Below are 24,182 nucleotides of genomic sequence, written 5' to 3'. Positions count from 1 at the left end.
TGTGTATCTATTTTATATCGAAGTTTAATCGGTATCTGTTTCATAAAAAACCGTTAAGACGTCGATAACACATTTTTAACACCCTTTAAAAAAATACATAGTTTTCTTATATCAAATCTATAACTTTTTGACAACAAATCGATAACTTTTCGATAACAATTCGTTAAGACGCAGATAATAAATTATCGACACTCCGATAACTTTTTTAAACCTATCTCTAGCTTTTCGATAAATAATCAATAGCTTTTATATAAAAAATCCAGACGTTTTTGAAAACAAATCGATATCACGTAGATGAAAAACTGGCAGCGCCCTGAAAACAATTTGATATTTTTTCGATAACAAAACAACTACTTTTTGATAACATATCAATAACTTATCGAAAAGTATCTACAAGTGAAAAATTTTCAGCGAAGCGAAGAAAATAACCGAACAACTTGCGTATTCTATACAAAAAATATAGATACCTGGTAAATCAAGTAGCTTTAAACCACGTAGGTTATTTATTTTGACAAACTAACCATCCTATCTTTTTGATGCCTTATGAGTGTTTTCACTTAAAAAAAAACTATAACCTATCAACTATAAATTCGAAACAAATAGCTTTTGTTATCGACAGCAAATTTATAACACTACGATTACAAATTCATAACTCGTTTATAGCTCATCGAAAGCACTACTATAAAAAAGCGATATCTCGTTTAAAGTAGACGAACAACATGCCCACAAACCTTCGATAACAAACTGATAACTCGTCGATAACGAACCGTTATCAAACTGCTTATTTCATATAAATTTTACCACTAACATTGTTCCCACATTACGCTACATTCTATATTTCGTCATATGTCATACTACTTGCAAAGACTAGAATTAACAAATTAAATGGGGTTACATGGGGTAAAGAAACGCTCATTACCACATACAAGGCAAATGTCCAGCCGATTGCATGCTACGCGTCCCCTATATGGTCGCCAAGCCTAAAAACTACCCACTGGAAGAAGCTGCAGGCCTGCCAAAACACTGCTCTCAGAATCGTCACGAGCTGTCTTCTTATGTCCCCAGAACACCATCTACATAATGAGGCGAGAATACTCCCCATCAGGGAGAGAAATGAGATGCTAACCAAACAGTTCCTGTTGAATACCCAGAAACCTGGGCATCCCAGCAGACATCTGATTGATGAGCCAACACCGCCTAGGGGCTTAAGGAGTCATCTCCGTAAGCATTTTGAGGAAATACGGCATCTGAGAACTCAGCCGTATGAAGCAAAAAAACACAAGCAGGTCCTTGGTGAACTCCAAAAACAGGCGTCGGACCTTTATGCCGGAAATTGCCCGGTGAAACCAGTACTCAAAGAACAGTACCCAAAACTTGCGGAAGAGGAACGCATACTTCCCAGGAAAACGCGACTCACTGTAGCTCAACTTCGTTCTGGATACTGTAACAGGTTAAACTCTTACCTATCCAGAATCAACCCCGACATACTCAAAGAACAGTACCCAAAACTTGCGGAAGAGGAACGCATACTTCCCAGGAAAACGCGACGCACTGTAGCTCAACTTCGTTCTGGATACTGTAACAGGTTAAACTCTTACCTATCCAGAATTAACCCCGACATACAAAATGTATGCCCCGCTTGCAATGTGTCCCCACATGACACCAACCATCTCCTTAATTGTAATGTGGAACAAACGCCTCTAACACCCCTTTTATTACGGTCCACCACTGTTAAAACAGCAAATTTCCTTGGACTCCCGTTAGAGGATATTGATGACAATTTGTAATCGGTCGCAGCTGTTAGGTGGGGCGAAGCACTGCTACAACAACAACAACTAGGATTACGCTTACACTTACCTTACGCTTACATTTTTGATTCGCACCTACCAGATATAAATAAAGCAAAGATGCTTAAGCATCAAATATCTATTACGAAATTATGAATTTTAGTAGCATGTAGGGTGTCAGAGTAATCGCATTTGTCGTTTATATGGACACTGAGACATCGATCGCCATAGATACCACAGCCAGCATACATAAATTGGGCCGATGACCAGCGGCGACGATCAGTTACCATCTAGCAGCTAGCCGGTGCACAATAATAAACAAAACGTTATCAAATAAACAGGGAGAGGCGGCGGTCTAATCATACAAATACCCACATTTTGAAAGTAAATTAGCGACACAGTGAAACAAGTTTTTGATAGATAACGATTGTTATATGAAAAAGGAAAAGAAAATAAAAGAAAGTACATAACTAATAAAGCGAAGGAACTATGTAGATGTGCTCAAAGAACTTACCAGAAGCAAATTAAGCAGGAAACTCTTTACTAAAAATAAAATAAAACAACAGAAAAACAGATTGAACAATTCAGTTATACATACATATACATATATATGTAGAACAAAACAAAAAACAGGAATACAAATATCAATGAACAATTGAATAAATTGATACAAGTGGGAGTTTGTGTAAATTAAAATAACTCACTCATAAGCGTAATAAAAATAATAGAAAATTAAAAGAAAAATAATTTCTTAAAAAAAAAATTGTTAAAGAGACAAACTCGTGCCTAAAAACGAAGAAAAGCTACACAAAAACGAGCAAAAACATGACTGGACTCAAGGTCAATGGTGACAGTCTGCTGGATCGCAAAGCCGTCAATGGCAACACAAATGGTGATACGAACGGAAGGACTAACACTAATTATATTGCTGAAGAATGTCCCAAGTAAGTAGAAAATATAATCATGCATATCGAAAAACTTACATATATTTAGGAGCTAGTTAATTTAGAACAAGTAAAAAAGTGCGGGTGAAACTAAGCATACCATACAATACATTAAGGTGCGGAAACGTTACTCGGTTTTAATGAGGGCCTGGCTGTACTTTCTTTTAAGTATTCATCACGGTGCTTTTACAGTAAACTTTAAGTGCTTTAACTTCGATGAAAACCCAGCTGAATCTTCTACTGATTGAACTGCTCCGATGACCCCGAATCTTCTCATACAGCTGTGCGTCACTACATTTTATTATTAATCTCGAGCTTCGTAACCCTTAAAACTTTGATTCTTAACTATAGTACATCGTAATTTATTATTTAAAGGTTTTAATCAGTCCTGTTAAATTTGAATTAGCATTAGTAAGCAATTGATTAGATGCCTATTTTAATGCTCAATGATAATTTCAATTGGTTTGCTAAAATGAGCATTTGTGGCCATTAATTAAAACAGGGTATATTTGTTATTCCCGACGCGTTTCGACGTTTACCTTCGGGAATAACAAATATCGAAAATTTTGAAAAACCGAAAAAGAGCGATAATTCATTACAAAAGACGGATAAAGCGATGAAACTTGGTAGGTGAGTTGAACTTATGACGCAGAATAGAAAATTAGTAAAATTTCGGACAATGGGCGTGGCACCGCACACTTTTAAAAGAAGGTAATTTAGAAGTTTTGCAAGCTGTAATTTGGCAGTCGTTGAAGATATCATGATGAAATTTGGCAGGAACGTTAGTCCTATTACTATATGTATGCTTAATAAAAATTGTCAAAATCGGAGAACGACTACGCCCACTTTTAAAAAAAAGTCAAATTTTAACAAAAAATGTAATATCTTTACAGTATATAAGTAAATTATGTCACCATTCAACTCCAATAATGATATGGTGCAACATAATGCAAAAATAAAAGAAAATTTCAAAATGGGCGTGGCTCCGCCCTTTTTCATTTAATTTGTTTAGGATGCTTTTAATGCCATAAGTCGAACAAATATTTACCAATCCTTGAGAAATTTGGTAGGGGCTTAGTTCCTGGGACGATAACTTATTCCTGTGAAAAAGGGCGAAATCGGTTGAAGCCACGCCCAGTTTTTATACACAGTCGACCGTCTGTCCTTCCGCTCGGCCGTTAACACGATAACTTGCGCAAAAAACGATATATCTTAACAAAACTTAGTTCACGTACTTATCTGAAGTCACTTTATCTTGGTATAAAATATGCCCGAAATCCGACGATGACCACGCCCACTTTTCCGATATCGAAAATTACGAAAAATGAAAAAATCCCATAATTCTGTACCAAATATGAAAAAAGAGATGAAACATGGTAATTGGATTGGTTTATTGACGCAAAATATAACTTTAGAAAACACTTTGTAAAATGGGTGTGACACCTAAAATATTAAGTAGAAGAAAATGAAAAACGTTCTGCAGGGCGAAATCAAAAGCCCTTGGAATCTTGGCAGGAATACTGTTCGTGGTATGACATATATAAATAAATTAGCGGTACCCGACAGAAGATGTTCTGGGTCACCCTGGTCCACATTTTGGTCGATATCTCGAAAACGCCTTCACATATACAACTATTAAAACCCTCATTAATACTTTTAATTTGATACCCATATCGTACAAACTCATTCTAGAGTCACCCCTGGTCCACCCTTATTGCGATATCTCGAAAAGGTGTCCACCTATAGAACTAAGGCCCATTACGTTTTAAATAATCATTAACACCTTTCATTTGATACACATGTCATACAAACACATTCCAGGGTTACCCTAGGTTCATTTTGCTAAATGGACATTTTCTCTTATTTTGTCTCCAAAGCTCTCAGCTGAGTATGTAATGTTCGGTTACACCCGAACTTAGCCTTCCTTACTTGCTTTTTACTCTTTTTATTTTTGTTTTTTTTTCTTTCAACAAAGCGGAAAAATAATCTAAAAAATCAAAAGTAATCAAAAAAGCCATTTTTAATTATTTTTGATTTTTTTCAGTAATCGTAAAAAATCATGATTTTTATTTCATTAATTTTTTAATCAATTGGAAAGTAATCATTAAAAATAGAAAATAATGGCAGGTAATCATTAAATGGCTTTTATAGAAAATAATCAATTAAACGGGAAATCGTTACCATTAGTAATCATTATTTAACAGGTTAAAAAAAAAAAACACCGTTAAAACAAGAATAACGATCAACCCGATGGACTTATCTACATATGTTGAAGAAAGTTTTATATTCTTAATGAGTTTTTCTAAAAGTTTACAGTTAAAAAGGAGTAAAACATCGAATATGGAAGGAGTTTGTCCGATATTTTTTTAAAATCTGTTCGAATGCCGAAACCCAACACTTCTCTGTACAACTCTCTTATATAAGTAGAAACTTTGGAATGAGTGAAATTAATAATTTAGGAACTGTAGACTGGGCCAAGAAACTTTGGCCAGGAATTTCACAAGGACCTCGTTTGGCATTTTTGTGTGTATTAATCTTAGATTTTTATTCGAGATGGTGGAACATATTTCTTTCCTTCAAACGAAACAATTTGTGCTATGTATTTTGTTTAATCTTTATTCATTCATCTTTAATAATTCGGTAGCCATATTTACTATATTGTCTGTAGACCATTTGCCATGATTGGTCTTTCAATATTATAAAATCAACCGAATTATAGGTCAATTCAACCGAAATTTCTGTTAACTTTTATACATCGTTAAAAGTTCTTGAATCAACTTCGCTCAAATGGTTGATTCTGAATTACTTGGTTCAACAATAAAACCAATTAGCAAATTTTCAACATATGTAGGCCATAGTCCTGTTAACTCACCCTAAAAATATAAATAAAAACTGTTAAAATAACAGATTTCCGCCACCATTAGAATAAAAGTGAAAGTTGTGGATAAAAAAGAGATTTCCGTGACAAAGTAGTGAAATATTGACAGCTGTTCGCTGCTAAAATAACCCATGAAATCACTTTTTTTAAAAGAGGTATTAGTTAGATTGATTGACAATCTGTAATTTTTACATAATATTGTAAACTTCAGACCACTCCAATCAAAAAACTCAGTTGAATCAACCGTAATGCCATCTATTTTACCGAATGCCTGTTAATCCCAGAACAACTAGCCCGATATGTTAATATTTCTAGCTTTATTTTATCAGTGTAGGGCTGTCCCCCGTCTCGTGACAATAATTACTGTTGTTCTAGCAGCACTTCTTCGTGGTGGTTCAGTATATTGACTTCAAAGTTATATTAGTGTAAAATATCTTCCTGCCTAGTGGGCAATTTGTACAGGCCGACCACACCTTGGGGGAAAAAAGCTCTAGTCTAACTGAACACAAGTTACATTAGTATATTTTCTCGAATAGAAGTTTGTATTGATTTTCAATTAAGGATCTGAGCATGGAGCGGCAAAGGACAGGGATAAACTATTTATAAATATCTTCATTTTACGGCATTCCGGAAAGAAATTCACTTCTAGTTAGTTTCGAAAAATCAGGTATTACTATTGGCCGTTAGTTGGATGATATGCACCACAAATCGGAAATGTTTTTATTATAAAATTCATGAATAACAGTAGGTAATAGACTCATTTTTTTTACTCAAATTGGTTGACAAGTAGTACAGAAATAGGCCCCTTTGACGAGTTTTCGGCCATTGCACATTATTTTATAGAAAACTAACATGAATATAACTCGTAGTTAGCCTCCGAAGTGCGAACTGCAAGAACAAGTAATTGAGCACATTCTGTGGTTGTGTCTTGCGCTCGCCAGGTCAAGGCTCCAGCTATTAGAGCCGACAGAGTTGCCAGATCTAAAATAAGCTAGGTCCTAAAAAACTTCTAGTATATGCCAAGAATACGAAGTTGTTCTATAACACAAGTCCTGACACGTGCTTGGGGTTCTTACGTTTGGTCGTCAAACAAATGGTCGTAACACTATGGACACATTCAGTCTATGTGAGGTCTTTATTGACCGGCCAGTTCAACCTAACCTTCTGCTTAGAGTATATGTATAGGCAATGCCTTTTCGTGCTTCCAAAAAGGGATGCATGGAATGGAAAACCTTTTGATGGTGCTTTCGTCAATCTAGCCAAAGCTTTTTATCAATGAGTCTTATTAATAATCAAAGTGAATTGCAGTAAGGCGCCTAAAGTGATTTACCGATTTTTGGCTAACAAGTAATTGAACTTTACCTCAAAAAGCTATAATTAACATTAAGTACCATTGAACTTGAAAACATTAAAGTGTCTAGACAAGCCCTTGATTGAATCTTAACTTGCTATATTCGGAAAAAGCAGTTCTTTCTTTTGATGCTTTGATCAACACGTCACTAAAACTAAAAACTTAAAAAATATTAAATTAGTGGTAATAATTCAAAATAATTAAGAGCTATCATTACTGCGTTACGAGACTGTACTTCAAGTTTGTGTTTTTTGAATTTTTTAACTCTAAGTCAAATATATAACTTGTCGTTCTGCAAGTGGGTCCTTCACATTTTTTAAAATAAAAAAGCCATTACTAGTTTAGTTCTAAACAAAATTTAAATTCTTAGTTTACCAAAATGCATTAATATCTCCAGATTGCCAAGTTTCTGAAGAGTCGGCAATGCCAAATTCATCGGTAGAAGGAGCCTTTCTTCGTTTAAAATTTTTTTGCAAGATTTAATACATAATCCCAATCCAGTCCATTCCGCACTTCTTATCAACATATGAGGGTTGCCATTTATATTTTGAGCCTAATAATGAAAAGACAGTAATTTATTATCGAAAATGGCTTTATTCTTTTTCGAATTATTCTCCATAATAATCAATACACCTTTGCATGCGTTCAAACCAATTTTTGTAGCACTTTTTCCACTCCGATTGAGGTATCTCCAAAACATGGTTTTTGAATGCATCAACGGCTTCTTCAGGCGCGTTGGCCACGCAATTTATTCTTCATTTGCAGAAATAAAAAGAAGTCATTTGGCGCCAAATCAGGGCTGTACGGAGGGCGATGTGTGAGAGCTGGCATTGTCATGATGAAGAATGATCCTTCGTTGCCGCTTCTTCTTCCGTATTTCACCAAGCACAACTGGCAAACAAATGGTTGTATACCATTCAGAATTCACCGCTATTCGCTGCTCTAGTTATTCCGAAGAAACAGGCGACCATTTTCTTCGAAGTGCTTCGCGCACGAATCACTTTTGTCCGATATGGCTCAACTTGGAAGACCCATACAATGGATTGCTGTTTTGTTTCGGGCTCATACGCATAGCTCCAAGTTTGATGCACTGCGATTGTATTTCTTGAACATTTCTTTGCACCAATTGACACGAGCATCTTTTTGAGCTTTTGTCAAATTATGCGGGACGCAACGCGAACAAATTTTTTTCACAGATAAATGTTCATGCAATATCTTATTGATGCTCGATAATGCAATATAAGTTCGCGCACAGCGTCAATGTTTTGTTGCACAACAACTGATTTTGGACGAATTTCGTCCCTGAGCGAACGGCGGCCACGATGGAATTCGTTGTACCAGCGTTTCACAATGGCAAAGGATGGGGCTTTATCACCAAAAGTGGAAGTAAGTTGTTCAAAGCACTCCTGTCTTTATAATCTACGTCGAAAGTCGTAAAAAATCATCGCACGAAAATTTTCACGAGTTAATACAATTTTTTCGCTGAGGTATAATTTTTAAGTTACTGTAAACAGCACAAGTTCAAATGTCAAATGTCAAAATTTTCTGAAGAAGGTTATGCTTAAAAACGTGAAACTTTCAATTGAAAACATCAGATGGCGCCGGCAAACAATTAGTGTTGGAAAGGCTCAAAATATAAATAGCAACCCTCGTATTTAACGATTTTTTCATTACCCCGATATTGTAAATTAAGCAAAACTCACATAACGACTTTTCCATATTACTTATCTAAATAGTTACGCCATTCAGCACCCATCTCTGTACAACTAGTAACCAAATATTTACTACGACATTTGCGGTTAAGTATGGTTTAACGACATAAATAAATTCATAAGTACCTACATAATTAGATACTTATGAAATAAGTGGTGGTACTTGAAATTCGAAACCTTTCACATTCCAATATACTTACATACGTTGCAGCAAAGGTACAAGTACTGGACTACTGCGACACTTGTTTTATGGCGTCGGCTCGGGAACTTTACCTACATAACGCGTTTAACATGGGGTAGAAAACATTGTGCAGGCCTGCGCAAAAGGTACTTGTACTGAGTTTTTTGATACCGGTATTAGTGCAGTATCTACTGCATTTAACTGAGGCTGTCCTCACAGTTTCTCTACTAAAAAGTTGCCTGTAGAAGAAAATTACTTTAGCTTGTACGTAATTTGATCTACTTGTTAGGTATTATACGAATAGCTATCAGCTCACAAGATCACTGCTGCAAACCTTTTACGGAGGATGCGGTGTCTTTTGGAAATAGAATACTCTCTTGACTAAAAAGTTAAAACGTAGCGATCACCGGTTTCAGAGTCGGTAATTGCAATTTTACTATCAAAGTCCTTTATCGATATACATTTTTCTCTGAATATTTATCGACCATATATAAGACCTAGAACTAGAACTTGAACTGGTACACAAAGCGAAAATAGTAACCGACGATTCAAGGAGTTGAGAAGCGCAACCCCTGCAAGAGATTTCCAGCTTAATTGATAACTTCTCTAACTCAATTTGCAACCTCACCTTACACATTAGGAAGCCAGTATATTGTTACCACAAGTTCCTCACGGAGAGAGGGCTTCGGATGACCTAGAAGAATCAGCGTGGTCATATCAAATCGTTTTCGAGATGGACGGGCTAATACCTTATTGGTTCTATTTATACTTTATTGGCTCTATTTTCCGGCACGCACTAGATCAATATCCGGAAAAGGCTCATCAACATCGATTCAACTCCCCAAAACCATTAGCGAGTCTCTTTATCGCTACAAAAAAAAAAGAAGAATAAATAACCAAATCCGGTGAGCGATAGTAACAACAACAATACGAAACTTGGCATTATACAATTTTTTATACTCAGCTGAGCAGAGCTCACAAAGTATATTAATTTTGTTCGCATAACACTACCCCGTAACGTCATAAACTAATCGAGATAGATATAAACTTATATATATCAAAATGATCTGGGTGAAAAAAGAAATTCATTTAGCCATGTCCATCCGTCCGTCTGCCCGTGAACACGATAACTTGAGTAAATTTTGAGGTAACTTAAAGAAATTTCATATATAAGTTCCTGGGCACTAATCTCAGATCGCTATTCAAAATGAACGAAATCTGGCTATAACTACGCCCACTTTTTCGATATCGAAAATTTCGGAAAACCAAAAAAGTGCAATAATTCATTACTAATGAATTTACGGATAAATCAATGAAACTTGGTAGGTGGGTTGGCCTTGTGACGAAGAATAGAAAATTAGTAAAATTTGGACAATAGGCGTGGCACCGCCCGCTTTTAAAAGAAGGTAATTTAAAAGTTTTGCAAGCAAGATATCACTATGACATTTGGCAGAAACGTCACTCCTATTACTATATGTATTGTAAATAAAAATTAGCAAAATCTGATGACGAACACGCCCACTTAAAAAGTAAATTAAGAAGTCAAATTTTAACAAAAAATTAAATATCTTTACAGTATATAAGTACGGCCACCGTGGTGTGATGGTAGCGTGCTCCGCCTATCACACCGTATGCCCTGGGTTCAACTCCCGGGCAAAGCAACATCAAAATTTTAGAAATAAGATTTTTCAATTAGAAGAAAATTTTTCTAAGCGGGGTCGCCCCTCGGCAGTGTCTGGCAAGCGCTCCGATTGTATTTCTGCCATGAAAAGCTCTCAGTGAAAACTCATCTGCCTTGCAGATGCCGTTCGGAGTCGGCATAAAACATGTAGGTCCCGTCCGGCCAATTTGTAGGGAAAAATCAAGAGGAGCACGACGCAAATTGGAAGAGAAGCTCGGCCTTAGATCTCTTCGGAGGTTATCGCGCCTTACATTTTTATTTATATAAGTAAATCATGTCAACATTCAACTCCAGTAAGAAATATGGTGCAACAAAATACAAAAATAAAAGAAAATTTCAAAATGGGCGTGACTCCGCCCTTTTTCATTTAATTTGTCTAGAATACTTTAAATGCCTTTGCTTAGCTTTTATGACGATAACTGTTTTCTGTGAAAATGGGCGAAAGCGGTTGAAGCCACGCCCATATTAAGTAGAAGAAAATGAAAAAGTTCTGCAGGGCGAAATCAAAAGCCCTTGGAATCATGGCAAGAAGAATGTTCGTGGTGTTACATCTAATCTAATCTAATCTAATATATATTATAAATGGCAAAGTTTGGATGTGAAGATGTTTGGATGTTTGTCCAGACGTTTGTCTTTGTGACTCAATCACGCAAGAACGGCTGGACCGATTTGCATGAAATTTTGCACACATATAGCCAATAGTCTAGAAGGATCTACTAACTATATATTTTTGAAAAGGGGCGTGATCCCCGCCCCCTAGGAACAGTTATAATTTAATTATTATATTTTTTCGTCTTTGCGACTGAATCACGCCAGAATGGCTACACGGATTTTGATGAAATTTGGGACACAGACAGTATTCTACTAGCGAAATTTTTTTCGAACATGGAAAGAGGGGTGGGGGTCCCACGACCCATTCGAGAAATTATTTTTCAATAATTTTTACACATTATAACTTTACGTATACTGGCCTTCACCAATATCACAGACTCAAGGGGTCAAATAAGTCGAGGGCTTACAAATTAAGCAGTGACACCCTCCGCCCGCCCCCCCCCCCCCCCTTTATCTCCCCCTCTGGTGTAAAATCTATAAATTGTTATAACTCAATATAAATTTTCTCCTAAATCAATAGTTTCTGGTATCTGGTACATACAGAACGAGATCTAGACAATTTTGGAGGAACGATCAGTGGTCCTCTCCTCTACTCCCGCCATCCGCCCTCCATCAATTGTTTTTATTAGCACGCTTTTATTAGCTTTACCTGTATGTTTCTATCTAACTTTTTATTCGCTCCAATGCGCCTGCTGCCTTATTAACATGGTTTTATAATTAGCTTCACCTTATTTGTAATCCCGTAAGGGTCATATCGAGACCCTCCGGGATCATTTCTGGATGGTTTTCGGGATCGGTCCGGGATTACGCCGGGGTAATTTCGGGACTTTTTCGGGACTATTTCGGGATCATTTTGGGACCCTTCCGGGATCATTTCTGTATAGTTTTCGGGATCCGTCCGGGATCCCGTCGGGGTTATTTTGGGACATTTTCGGGACTATTCCGGAATCATTTCGGGACTATTTCGCGATCATTTGGGGACCCTTCCGGCATCATTTCTGGATGGTTTTCGGGATCCGTCCGGGATCCTTACGGGACTTTTTCGGGGTCAGTTTGGGTCCTTTCCGTAATCATTCCTGGATGGTTTTAGGGATCCGTCCGGGATCCCGTCGGCGTCATTTTGGGACTTTTGCGGGATCATTTGGGGTCTCTTCCGGCATCATTTCTGGATGGTTTACGGGATCCGTCCGGGATCCTGTCGGGGTCATTTTGGGACTTTTGCGGGATCATTTGGGGTCTCTTCCGGCATCATTTCTGGATGGTTTACGGGGTCCGTCCGGGATCCTGTCGGGGTCATTTTGGGACTTTTGCGGGATCATTTGGGGTCTCTTCCGGCATCATTTCTGGATGGTTTACGGGATCCGCCCGGGATCCCGTCGGCGTCATTTTGGGACTTTTGCGGGATCATTTGCGGTCTCTTCCGGCATCATTTCTGGATGGTTTACGGGATCCGTCCGGGATCCTGTCGGGGTCATTTTGGGACTTTTGCGGGATCATTTGGGGTCTCTTCCGGCATCATTTCTGGATGGTTTACGGGCTCCGTCCGGGACCCTGTCGGGGTCATTTTGGGACTTTAGCGGGATCATTTGGGGTCTCCTCCGGCATCATTTCTGGATGGTTTACGGGATCCGTCCGGGATCCTGTCGGGGTCATTTTGGGACTTTTGCGGGATCATTTGGGGTCTCTTCCAGCATCATTTCTGGATGGTTTTCGGGATCCGTCCGGGATCCTGTCGGGGTCATTTTAAGACTTTTGCGGGATCATTTGGGGTCTCCTCCGGCATAATTTCTGGATGGTTTACGGGATCCGTCCGGGATCCTGTCTGGGTCATTTTGGGACTTTTGCGGGATCATTTGGGGTCTCTTCCGGCATCATTTCTGGATGGTTTACGGGATCCGTCCGGGATCCTGTCGCGGTCATTTTGGGACTTTTGCGGGATCATTTGGGGTCTCTTCCGGCATCATTTCTGGATGGTTTACGGGATCCGTCCGGGATCCTGTCGGGGTCAATTTGGGACTTTTGCGGGATCATTTGGGGTCTCTTCCGGCATCATTTCTGGATGGTTTACGGGATCCGTCCGGGACCCTGTCGGGGTCATTTTGGGACTTTAGCGGGATCATTTGGGGTCTCCTCCGGCATCATTTCTGGATGGTTTACGGGATCCGTCCGGGATCCTGTCGGGGTCATTTTGGGACTTTTGCGGGATCATTTGGGGTCTCTTCCGGCATCATTTCTGGATGCTTTACGGGATCCGTCCGGGATCCTGTCGCGGTCATTTTGGGACTTTTGCGGGATCATTTAGGGTCTCTTCCGGCATCATTTCTGGATGGTTTACAGGATCCGTCCGGGATCCTGTCGGGGTCATTTTGGGACTTTTGCGGGATCATTTGGGGTCTCTTCCAGCATCGTTTCTGGATGGTTTTCGGGATCCGTCCGGGATCCTGTCGGGGTCATTTTGAGACTTTTGCGGGATCATTTGGGGTATCCTCCGGCATCATTTCTGGATGGTTTACGGAATCCGTCCGGGATCCCGTCGGCGTCATTTTGGGACTTTTGCGGGATCATTTGGGGTCTCTTCCGGCATCATTTCTGGATGGTTTACGGGATCCGTCCGGGATCCTGTCGGGGTCATTTTGGGACTTTTGCGGGATCATTTGGGGTCTCTTCCAGCATCATTTCTGGATGGTTTTCGGGATCCGTCCGGGATCCTGTCGGGGTCATTTTGAGACTTTTGCGGGATCATTTGGGGTCTCCTCCGGCATAATTTCTGTATGGTTTACGGGATCCGTCCGGGATCCTGTCGGGGTCATTTTGGGACTTTTGCGGGATCATTTGGAGTCTCTTCCGGCATCATTTCTGGATGGTTTACGGGATCCGTCCGGGATCCTGTCGCGGTCATTTTGGGACTTTTGCGGGATCATTTGGGGTCTCCTCCGGCATCATTTCTGGATGGTTTACGGGATCCGTCCGGGATCCTGTCGGGGTCATTTTGGGACTTTTGCGGGATCATTTGGGGTCTCTTCCGGCATCATTTCTGGATGGTTTACGGGATCCGTCCGGGATCCTGTCGGGGTCATTTTGGGACTTTTGCGGGATCATTTGGGGTCTCTTCCGGCATCATTTCTGGATTGTTTACGGGATCCGTCCGGGACCCTGTCGGGGTCATTTTGGGACTTTTGCGGGATCATTTGGGGTCTCTTCCGGCATCATTTCTGGATGGTTTACGGGATCCGTCCGGGACCCTGTCGGGGTCATTTTGGGTCTTTAGCGGGATCATTTGGGGTCTCCTCCGGCATCATTTCTGGATGGTTTTCGGGATCCGTCCGGGATCCTGTCGGGGTCATTTTGGGACTTTTGCGGGATCATTTGGGGTCTCTTCCGGCATCATTTCTGGATGGTTTTCGGGATCCGTCCGGGATCCTGTCGGGGTCATTTTGGGACTTTTGCGGGATCATTTGGGGTCTCTTCCGACATCATTTCTGGATGGTTTACGGGATCCGTCCGGGATCCTGTCGGGGTCATTTTGGGACTTTTGCGGGATCATTTGGGGTCTCTTCCGGCATCATTTCTGGATGGTTTACGGGATCCGTCCGGGACCCTGTCGGGGTCATTTTGGGTTTTTAGCGGGATCATTTGGGGTCTCCTCCGGCATCATTTCTGGATGGTTTTCGGGATCCGTCCGGGATCCCGTCGATGTCATTTCGGGACTATTTCGGCATCATTTGGGGTACCTTCCGGTATCAATTCTAGATGGTTTTCGGGATCCGTCCGGGATCCCGTCGGAGTCATTTCGGAATTTTTTCTCGACTAATACAGGATCATTTGGGGACCTTATCGGCATCATTTCTGCATGGTTTTCGGAATCCGTCCACGATCCCGTCAGGGTTATTTCGGGACTATTTCGGGATAATTTGGGGTACCTGCCGGCATCATTTCTGGATGGTTTTCGGTATCCGTCCGGGATCCCGTCGGTGTCATTTCGGGACCATTTGGGGTCCATTCCGGCATCATTTCTGGATGGTTTTCGGGATCCGTCCGGGATCCTGTCGGGGTCATTTTGGGACTTTTGCGGGATCATTTGGGGTCTCTTCCGGCATCATTTCTGGATGGTTTTCGGGATCCGTCCGGGATACTGTCGGGGTCATTTTGGGACTTTTGCGGGATCATTTGGGGTCTCTTCCGGCATCATTTCTGGATGGTTTACAGGATCCGTCCGCGATCCTGTTGGGGTCATTTTGAGACTTTTGCGGGATCATTTGGGGTCTCTTCCGGCATCATTTCTGTATGGTTTTCGGGATCCGTCCGGGATCCTGTCGGGGTCATTTTGGGACTTTTGCGGGATCATTTGGGGTCTCTTCCGGCACCATTTCTGGATGGTTTACGGGATCCGTCCGGGATCCTGTCGGGGTCATTTTGGGCCTTTTGCGGGATCATTTGGGTTCTCTTCCGGCATCATTTCTGGATGGTTTACGGGATCCGTCCGGGATCCTGTCGGGGTAATTTTGGGACTTTTGCGGGATCATTTGGGGTCTCTCCCGGCATCATTTCTGGATGGTTTACGGGATCCGTCCGGGACCCTGTCGGGGTCATTTTGGGACTTTAGCGGGATCATTTGGGGTCTCTTCCGGCATCATTTCTGGATGGTTTACGGGATCCGTCCGGGACCCTGTCGGGGTCATTTTGGGACTTTAGCGGGATCATTTGGGGTCTCCTCCGGCATCATTTCTGGATGGTTTTCGGGATCCGTCCGGGATCCTGTCGGGGTCATTTTGGGACCTTTGCGGGATCATTTGGGGTCTCTTCCGGCATCATTTCTAGATGGTTTTCGGGATCCATCCGGGATCCCGTCGGAGTCATTTCGGAAATTTTGGGATTTTTGCGGGATCATTTGGGGTCTCTTCCAGCATCATTTCTGGATGGTTTACGGGATCCGACCGGGATCCCGTCGATGTCATTTCGGGACTATTACGGCATCATTTGGAGTACCTTCCGGCATCATTTCTAGATGGTTTTCGGGATCCATCCGGGATCCCTTCGGGGTCATTTCAGAACTTTTTCTCGACTAATACAGGATCATTTGGGGAACCTTTCGGCATCATTTCTGGATGGTTTACTGGATCCGTCCGAGATACCGTCGGCGTCATTTTGGGACTTTTGCGGAATCATTTGGGGTCTCTTCCGGCATCATTTCTGGATGGTTTACGGGATCCGTCCGGGATCCTGTCGGGGTCATTTTGGGATTTTTGCAGGATCATTTGGGGTCTCTTCCAGCATCATTTCTGGATGGTTTTCGGGATCCGTCCGGTATCCTGTCGGGGTCATTTTGAGACTTTTGCGGGATCATTTGGGGTCTCCTCCGGCATCATTTCTGGATGGTTTACGGGATCCGTCCGGGACCCTGTCGGGGTCATTTTTGGGACTTTAGCGGGATCATTTGGGGTCTCCTCCGGCATCATTTCTGGATGGTTTACGGGATCCGTCCGGGATCCTGTCGGGGTCATTTTGGGACTTTTGCGGGATCATTTGGGGTCTCTTCCGGCATCATTTCTGGATGGTTTTCGGGATCCGTCCGGGACCCTGTCGGGGTCATTTTGGGACTTTTGCGGGATCATTTGGGGTCTCTTCCGGCATCATTTCTGGATGGTTTACGGGATCCGTCCGTGATCCTGTCGGGGTCATTTCGGGACTTTTGCGGGATCATTTGGGGTCTCTTCCGGCATCATTTCTGGATGGTTTACGGGATCCGTCCGGGACCCTGTCGGGGTCATTTTGGAACTTTTGCGGGATCATTTGTGGTCTCTTCCGGCATCATTTCTGGGTGGTTTACGAGATCCGTCCGGGATCCTGTCGGGGTAATTTTGGAACTTTTGCGGGATCATTTGGGGTCTCTTCCGGCATCATTTCTAGATGGTTTTCGGGATCCATCCGGGATCCCGTCGGAGTCATTTCGGAAATTTTGGGATTTTTGCGGGATCATTTGGGGTCTCTTCCAGCATCATTTCTGGATGGTTTACGGGATCCGACCGGGATCCCGTCGATGTCATTTCGGGACTATTACGGCATCATTTGGAGTACCTTCCGGCATCATTTCTAGATGGTTTTCGGGATCCATCCGGGATCCCTTCGGGGTCATTTCAGAACTTTTTCTCGACTAATACAGGATCATTTGGGGAACCTTTCGGCATCATTTCTGGATGGTTTACGGGATCCGTCCGAGATTCCGTCGGCGTCATTTTGGGACTTTTGCGGAATCATTTGGGGTCTCTTCCGGCATCATTTCTGGATGGTTTACGGGATCCGTCCGGGATCCTGTCGGGGTCATTTTGGGACTTTTGCGGGATCATTTGGGGTCTCTTCCGGCATCATTTCTGGATGGTTTTCGGGATCCGTCCGGGACCCTGTCGGGGTCATTTTGGGACTTTTGCGGGATCATTTGGGGTCTCTTCCGGCATAATTTCTGGATGGTTTACGGGATCCGTCCGTGATCCTGTCGGGGTCATTTCGGGACTTTTGCGGGATCATTTGGGGTCTCTTCCGGCATCATTTCTGGATGGTTTTCGGGATCCGTCCGGGATCCTGTCGGGGTCATTTTGGGACTTTTGCGGGATTATTTGGGGTCTCTTCCGGCATCATTTCTGGATGGTTTTCGGGATCCGTCCGGGATCCTGTCGGGGTCATTTTGGGACTTTTGCGGATCCTTTTGGGGTCTCTTCCGGCATCATTTCTGGGTGGTTTACGAGATCCTTCCGGGATCCTGTCGGGGTCATTTTGGAACTTTTGCGGGATCATTTGGGGTCTCTTCCGGCATCATTTCTGGATGGTTTACGAGATCCGTCCGGGATCCTGTCGGGGTCATTTTGGGACTTTTGCGGGATCATTTGGGGTCTCTTCCGGCATCATTTCGGGATGGTTTACGGGATCCGTCCGGGACCCTGTCGGGGTCATTTTGGGACTTTAGCGGGATCATTTGGGGTCTCCTCCGGCATCATTTCTGGATGGTTTCCGGATCCGTCCGGGATTCCGTCGGCGTAATTTCGGGACTATTAGGGGATTATTTGGGGACCTTTCCGGCATCATTTCTGGATAGTTTTAGGGATCCGTTCGGGATCCCGACGGGGTCATATCGGGACCATTTGGGGTACCTACCGGCATCATTTCTGGTTGGTTTTCGGGATCCGTCCGGGATCCCGTCGGGATCATTTCGGGACTATTTCGGGATCATTTGGGTACCTACCTTCATCATTTCTGGATGATTTTCGGGATCCGTACGGGATCCCGTCGGAGTCATTTCAGGACTTTTTCGGGATCCGCCCGTGATCCCGGCGGGGTCATTTCGGGACTATTTCGGAATCATTTGGGGTACCTAGATGGATAGTTATCGGGATTCGTCCGGGATCCCGTCTGGATCATTTCAGGACTTTTTCGGGATCATTTGGGGTATCTTCCGGCCACTTTTCTAGATGGTTTTCGGTATCCGTCCGGGATACCGTCAGGGTAATTTCGGGACTATTTGGGGATAACTTGGGAACCTTTCCGGCATCATTTCTGGATAGTTTCCGGGATCCTTCGGGGAACCCGTCAGGGTCATTTCGGAACCCGCGACTAATGCGGGATCATTTGGGGACCCTTTCGCCATCATTTCCGGATGGTTTTCGTGATCCGTCCGGGATACCGTCAGGGTAATTTCGGGACTATTTGGGGATAACTTGGGAACCTTTCCGGCATCATTTCTGGATAGTTTCCGGGATCCGTCGGGAATCCCGTCAGGATCATTTCGGAACTATAAGGGGATTATTTCATTTTTCATCTTTCTTTAAGGGGATCATTTCACCTTCCAGCATCATTTCTGTATACTTTTGGGGATCCGTCCGGGATCCCGACGGGGTAATTTCTGGCCTATTTCGGGATCATTTTGGGGTACCAACCGGCATCATTTCTGGATGATCCGGGATCCGTCCGGGATCCCATCGGGGGAATTTCGGGAATTTTTCGGGATCATTTGGGGTCCCTTCCGGCATCATTTCTGGATCGTTTTCGGGATCCGTCCGAGATCCCGTCGGGTTTATTTTTTTACTTTTTCGGGAAAATGTCAGGGAATTTCGAGACTGTTCTTGGATCATTTGGGGATCCTTCAGGGATAATTTCTGGATGGTTTTAGGGATCCCGTCGGGGTAATTTCGGGACTTTTTCACGACTATTTCGGGGTCATTTGCCCTTAAAGATCATTTCTGGGTGGTTTTCGGGATCCGTCCGGGATCCCGTCGGGGTTATTTCGCGCCTTTTCGGGATCATTTTGGGACCCTTCCGAGATAATTTCTCTATGATTTTCGGGATCTGTTCGGGATCCCTTCGTAGTTTTTTCGCGACTTTATCTGGGATAAATTGCGGACCCTTTAGAGATCAATTCTGGATGGTTTTCGGTATCGGTCTGGGATCCCCTCAAGGTCAATTCGGGACTTTTTCGGGACTATTTCGGAATCATTTTGGGACCCCTCCGGCATAATTTCTGGGTGATTTTCGGGATCTGTCCGGGATCCCGACGGAGGTTTTTCGGGACTTTTTCCGGACTATTTCTGGATTATTTGCGGACGTTTCAGATGTCATTTCTGGATGATTTTCGGGATCTGTCCGGGATCCCGTCGGAGTTATTTCGGGGTAATTTTGGGACCCTTCCAGGATAATTTCTTCATGATTTTCGGGATGGGTCTGAGTTTTTCGTGACTTTCGGGACTATTTCGGGATCATTTGCGGAACCTTCAGAGATCAATTCTGGATGGTTTGTGGACTTTTCCGGGATCATTTGGGGATCCCTCCAGAGTCATTTCTGCATGGTTTTCGGGATCCCGTCAGGGTCATTTCGGGCTTTTTTCGTGACTAATATTTCGGAATCATTTTGGGACTCCTCCGGGATAATTTCTGGGCGATTTTCGGTATTTGTCCGGGATCCCGTCAGAGTTTTTTCGGGACTTTTTCGGACTATATCGGGATCATTTGCGGACCGTTCAGGAATCAAATCTGGATGGTTTTCGGGATCCGTCCGGGACCCCGTCAGCGTCATTTCGGGACTTTTCGTGACTACTTCGGGATTATTTTGGGACCCTGCCGGCATCATTTCTGGATATTTTTCGTGATTTGTCCAGGATCCCGTCGGCATCATTTCGTGACTATTTGGTGTCATTTAGGGACACTTCCGGGATCATTTTAGGTCTCTTCGAAACCGGTAATTCAGCACACATGGCCGTGGATTTACCGCAAATTATTCGTAATTAAAATTCGGTATGTTTTATCTTTAATATATCACAGCTTTTTCGTTCTATTTTTAAATGAATCCTGTAACGAACTATTACAACTATAATTAAAATTTGTGTAATATTTTAACCAACTAAATACCCGAAAAAGCAACACTGCTTTCATTTAAAAACTTCTTTTTGGTTTTAGCTAATTGCAGTTTCACTCCTTTGTTCTATGAGTAGTAATTCTTTCACCCCTGTCATATCAATTAATTTAACTTAGAAACAAAATGTATTTTTTTTAATTCGAAAAAAGTGTATTGTACTATTCATGTAAGCGTGCCCATCAGCTCAGTTAGTTCTTTTTTTTACTGTATTAAAAAATAAAATACATTGACAGAAAAAATTTTTAAACAGACAACTTGATAAGCAGGCTAACGTGAATAGCACATATATTTTATTTTCTCCTTGCGGACGGGGCCGCGGGTAAAGGCTAGTATATATTATAAATGGCAAAGTTTGGATGTGAAGATGTTTGGATGTTTGGATGTTTGTCCAGACGTTTGTCTTTGTGACTCAATCACGCAAGAACGGCTGGACCGATTTGCATGAAATTTTGCACACATATAGCCAATAGTCTAGAAGGATCTACTAACTATATATTTTTGAAAAGGGGCGTGATCCCCGCCCCCTAGGAACAGTTATAATTTAATTATTATATTTTTTCATCTTTGCGACTGAATCACGCCAGAATGGCTACACGGATTTTGATGAAATTTGGGACACAGACAGTAGTCTACTAGCGAAATTTTTTTCGAACATGGAAAGAGGGGTGGGGGTCCCACGACCCATTCGAGAAATTATTTTTCAATAATTTTTACACATTATAACTTTACGTATACTGGCCTTCACCAATATCACAGACTCAAGGGGTCAAATAAGTCGAGGGCTTACAAAGTAAGCAGTGACACCCTCCGCCCGCCCCCCCCCCCCCCCCTTTATCTCCCCCTCTGGTGTAAAATCTATAAATTGTTATAACTCAATATAAATTTTCTCCTAAATCAATAGTTTCTGGTATCTGGTACATACAGAACGAGATCTAGACAATTTTGGAGGAACGATCAGTGGTCCTCTCCTCTACTCCCGCCATCCGCCCTCCATCAATTGTTTTTATTAGCACGCTTTTATTAGCTTTACCTGTATGTTTCTATCTAACTTTTTATTCGCTCCAATGCGCCTGCTGCCTTATTAACATGGTTTTATAATTAGCTTCACCTTATTTGTAATCCCGTAAGGGTCATATCGAGACCCTCCGGGATCATTTCTGGATGGTTTTCGGGATCGGTCCAGGATTACGCCGGGGTAATTTCGGGACTTTTTCGGGACTATTTCGGGATCATTTTGGGACCCTTCCGGGATCATTTCTGTATAGTTTTCGGGATCCGTCCGGGATCCCGTCGGGGTTATTTTGGGACATTTTCGGGACTATTCCGGAATCATTTCGGGCCTATTTCGCGATCATTTGGGGACCCTTCCGGCATCATTTCTGGATGGTTTTCGGGATCCGTCCGGGATCCCGTCGGGTACTTTCGGGATCATTTGCGTACCTTCGAGAGATAAATTCTTGATGGTTTCCGGGATCATTACGGGACTTTTTCGGGGTCAGTTTGGGTCCTTTCCGTAATCATTCCTGGATGGTTTTAGGGATCCGTCCGGGATCCCGTCGGCGTCATTTTGGGACTTTTGCGGTATCATTTGGGGTCTCTTCCGGCATCATTTCTGGATGGTTTACGGGATCCGTCCGGGATCCTGTCGGGGTCATTTTGGGACTTTTGCGGGATCATTTGGGGTCTCTTCCGGCATCATTTCTGGATGGTTTACGGGGTCCGTCCGGGATCCTGTCGGGGTCATTTTGGGACTTTTGCGGGATCATTTGGGGTCTCTTCCGGCATCATTTCTGGATGGTTTACGGGATCCGCCCGGGATCCCGTCGGCGTCATTTTGGGACTTTTGCGGGATCATTTGCGGTCTCTTCCGGCATCATTTCTGGATGGTTTACGGGATCCGTCCGGGATCCTGTCGGGGTCATTTTGGGACTTTTGCGGGATCATTTGGGGTCTCTTCCGGCATCATTTCTGGATGGTTTACGGGCTCCGTCCGGGACCCTGTCGGGGTCATTTTGGGACTTTAGCGGGATCATTTGGGGTCTCCTCCGGCATCATTTCTGGATGGTTTACGGGATCCGTCCGGGATCCTGTCGGGGTCATTTTGGGACTTTTGCGGGATCATTTGGGGTCTCTTCCAGCATCATTTCTGGATGGTTTTCGGGATCCGTCCGGGATCCTGTCGGGGTCATTTTAAGACTTTTGCGGGATCATTTGGGGTCTCTTCCAGCATCGTTTCTGGATGGTTTTCGGGATCCGCCCGGGATCCTGTCGGGGTCATTTTGAGACTTTTGCGGGATCATTTGGGGTATCCTCCGGCATCATTTCTGGATGGTTTACGCAATCCGTCCGGGATCCCGTCGGCGTCATTTTGGGACTTTTGCGGGATCATTTGGGGTCTCTTCCGGCATCATTTCTGGATGGTTTACGGGATCCGTCCGGGATCCTGTCGGGGTCATTTTGGGACTTTTGCGGGATCATTTGGGGTCTCTTCCAGCATCATTTCTGGATGGTTTTCGGGATCCGTCCGGGATCCTGTCGGGGTCATTTTGAGACTTTTGCGGGATCATTTGGGGTCTCCTCCGGCATAATTTCTGTATGGTTTACGGGATCCGTCCGGGATCCTGTCGGGGTCATTTTGGGACTTTTGCGGGATCATTTGGGGTCTCTTCCGGCATCATTTCTGGATGGTTTACGGGATCCGTCCGGGATCCTGTCGCGGTCATTTTGGGACTTTTGCGGGATCATTTGGGGTCTCCTCCGGCATCATTTCTGGATGGTTTACGGGATCCGTCCGGGATCCTGTCGGGGTCATTTTGGGACTTTTGCGGGATCATTTGGGGTCTCTTCCGGCATCATTTCTGGATGGTTTACGGGATCCGTCCGGGATCCTGTCGGGGTCATTTTGGGACTTTTGCGGGATCATTTGGGGTCTCTTCCGGCATCATTTCTGGATGGTTTACGGGATCCGTCCGGGACCCTGTCGGGGTCATTTTGGGACTTTTGCGGGATCATTTGGGGTCTCTTCCGGCATCATTTCTGGATGGTTTACGGGATCCGTCCGGGACCCTGTCGGGGTCATTTTGGGTCTTTAGCGGGATCATTTGGGGTCTCCTCCGGCATCATTTCTGGATGGTTTTCGGGATCCGTCCGGGATCCTGTCGGGGTCATTTTGGGACTTTTGCGGGATCATTTGGGGTCTCTTCCGGCATCATTTCTGGATGGTTTTCGGGATCCGTCCGGGATCCTGTCGGGGTCATTTTGGGACTTTTGCGGGATCATTTGGGGTCTCTTCCGACATCATTTCTGGATGGTTTACGGGATCCGTCCGGGATCCTGTCGGGGTCATTTTGGGACTTTTGCGGGATCATTTGGGGTCTCTTCCGGCATCATTTCTGGATGGTTTACGGGATCCGTCCGGGACCCTGTCGGGGTCATTTTGGGTTTTTAGCGGGATCATTTGGGGTCTCCTCCGGCATCATTTCTGGATGGTTTTCGGGATCCGTCCGGGATCCCGTCGATGTCATTTCGGGACTATTTCGGCATCATTTGGGGTACCTTCCAGTATCAATTCTAGATGGTTTTCGGGATCCGTCCGGGATCCCGTCGGAGTCATTTCGGAATTTTTTCTCGACTAATACA

General features: G+C 43.5%; 1 protein-coding gene across 2 annotated transcripts in view; it reads left to right on the top strand.

Annotated features, from left to right (window-relative positions):
- The first annotated feature begins 2,051 nt into the window (after positions 1 to 2,051).
- Positions 2,052 to 24,182, top strand: part of LOC137251898 (purine nucleoside phosphorylase-like) — a 68,486-nt gene continuing 46,355 nt past the window's right edge. Inside the window, exon 1 of one of the 2 annotated variants that reach the window (XM_067786876.1) lies at positions 2,052 to 2,731. In XM_067786876.1, coding sequence (XP_067642977.1) covers positions 2,613 to 2,731 — 119 coding nt within the window. In that variant the 5' untranslated portion in view covers positions 2,052 to 2,612. The remainder of the gene's footprint in view (positions 2,732 to 24,182) is intronic. The other variant, XM_067786875.1, reaches the window with a different exon arrangement.

This window comes from Eurosta solidaginis, chromosome 5, assembly GCF_040869045.1.
Source record: "Eurosta solidaginis isolate ZX-2024a chromosome 5, ASM4086904v1, whole genome shotgun sequence".
NCBI classification, from domain to species: Eukaryota; Metazoa; Arthropoda; class Insecta; order Diptera; family Tephritidae; genus Eurosta; species Eurosta solidaginis.
Note: the sequence above shows the minus strand (reverse complement) of the source record. Positions and strands in the feature narration are given on the sequence as shown.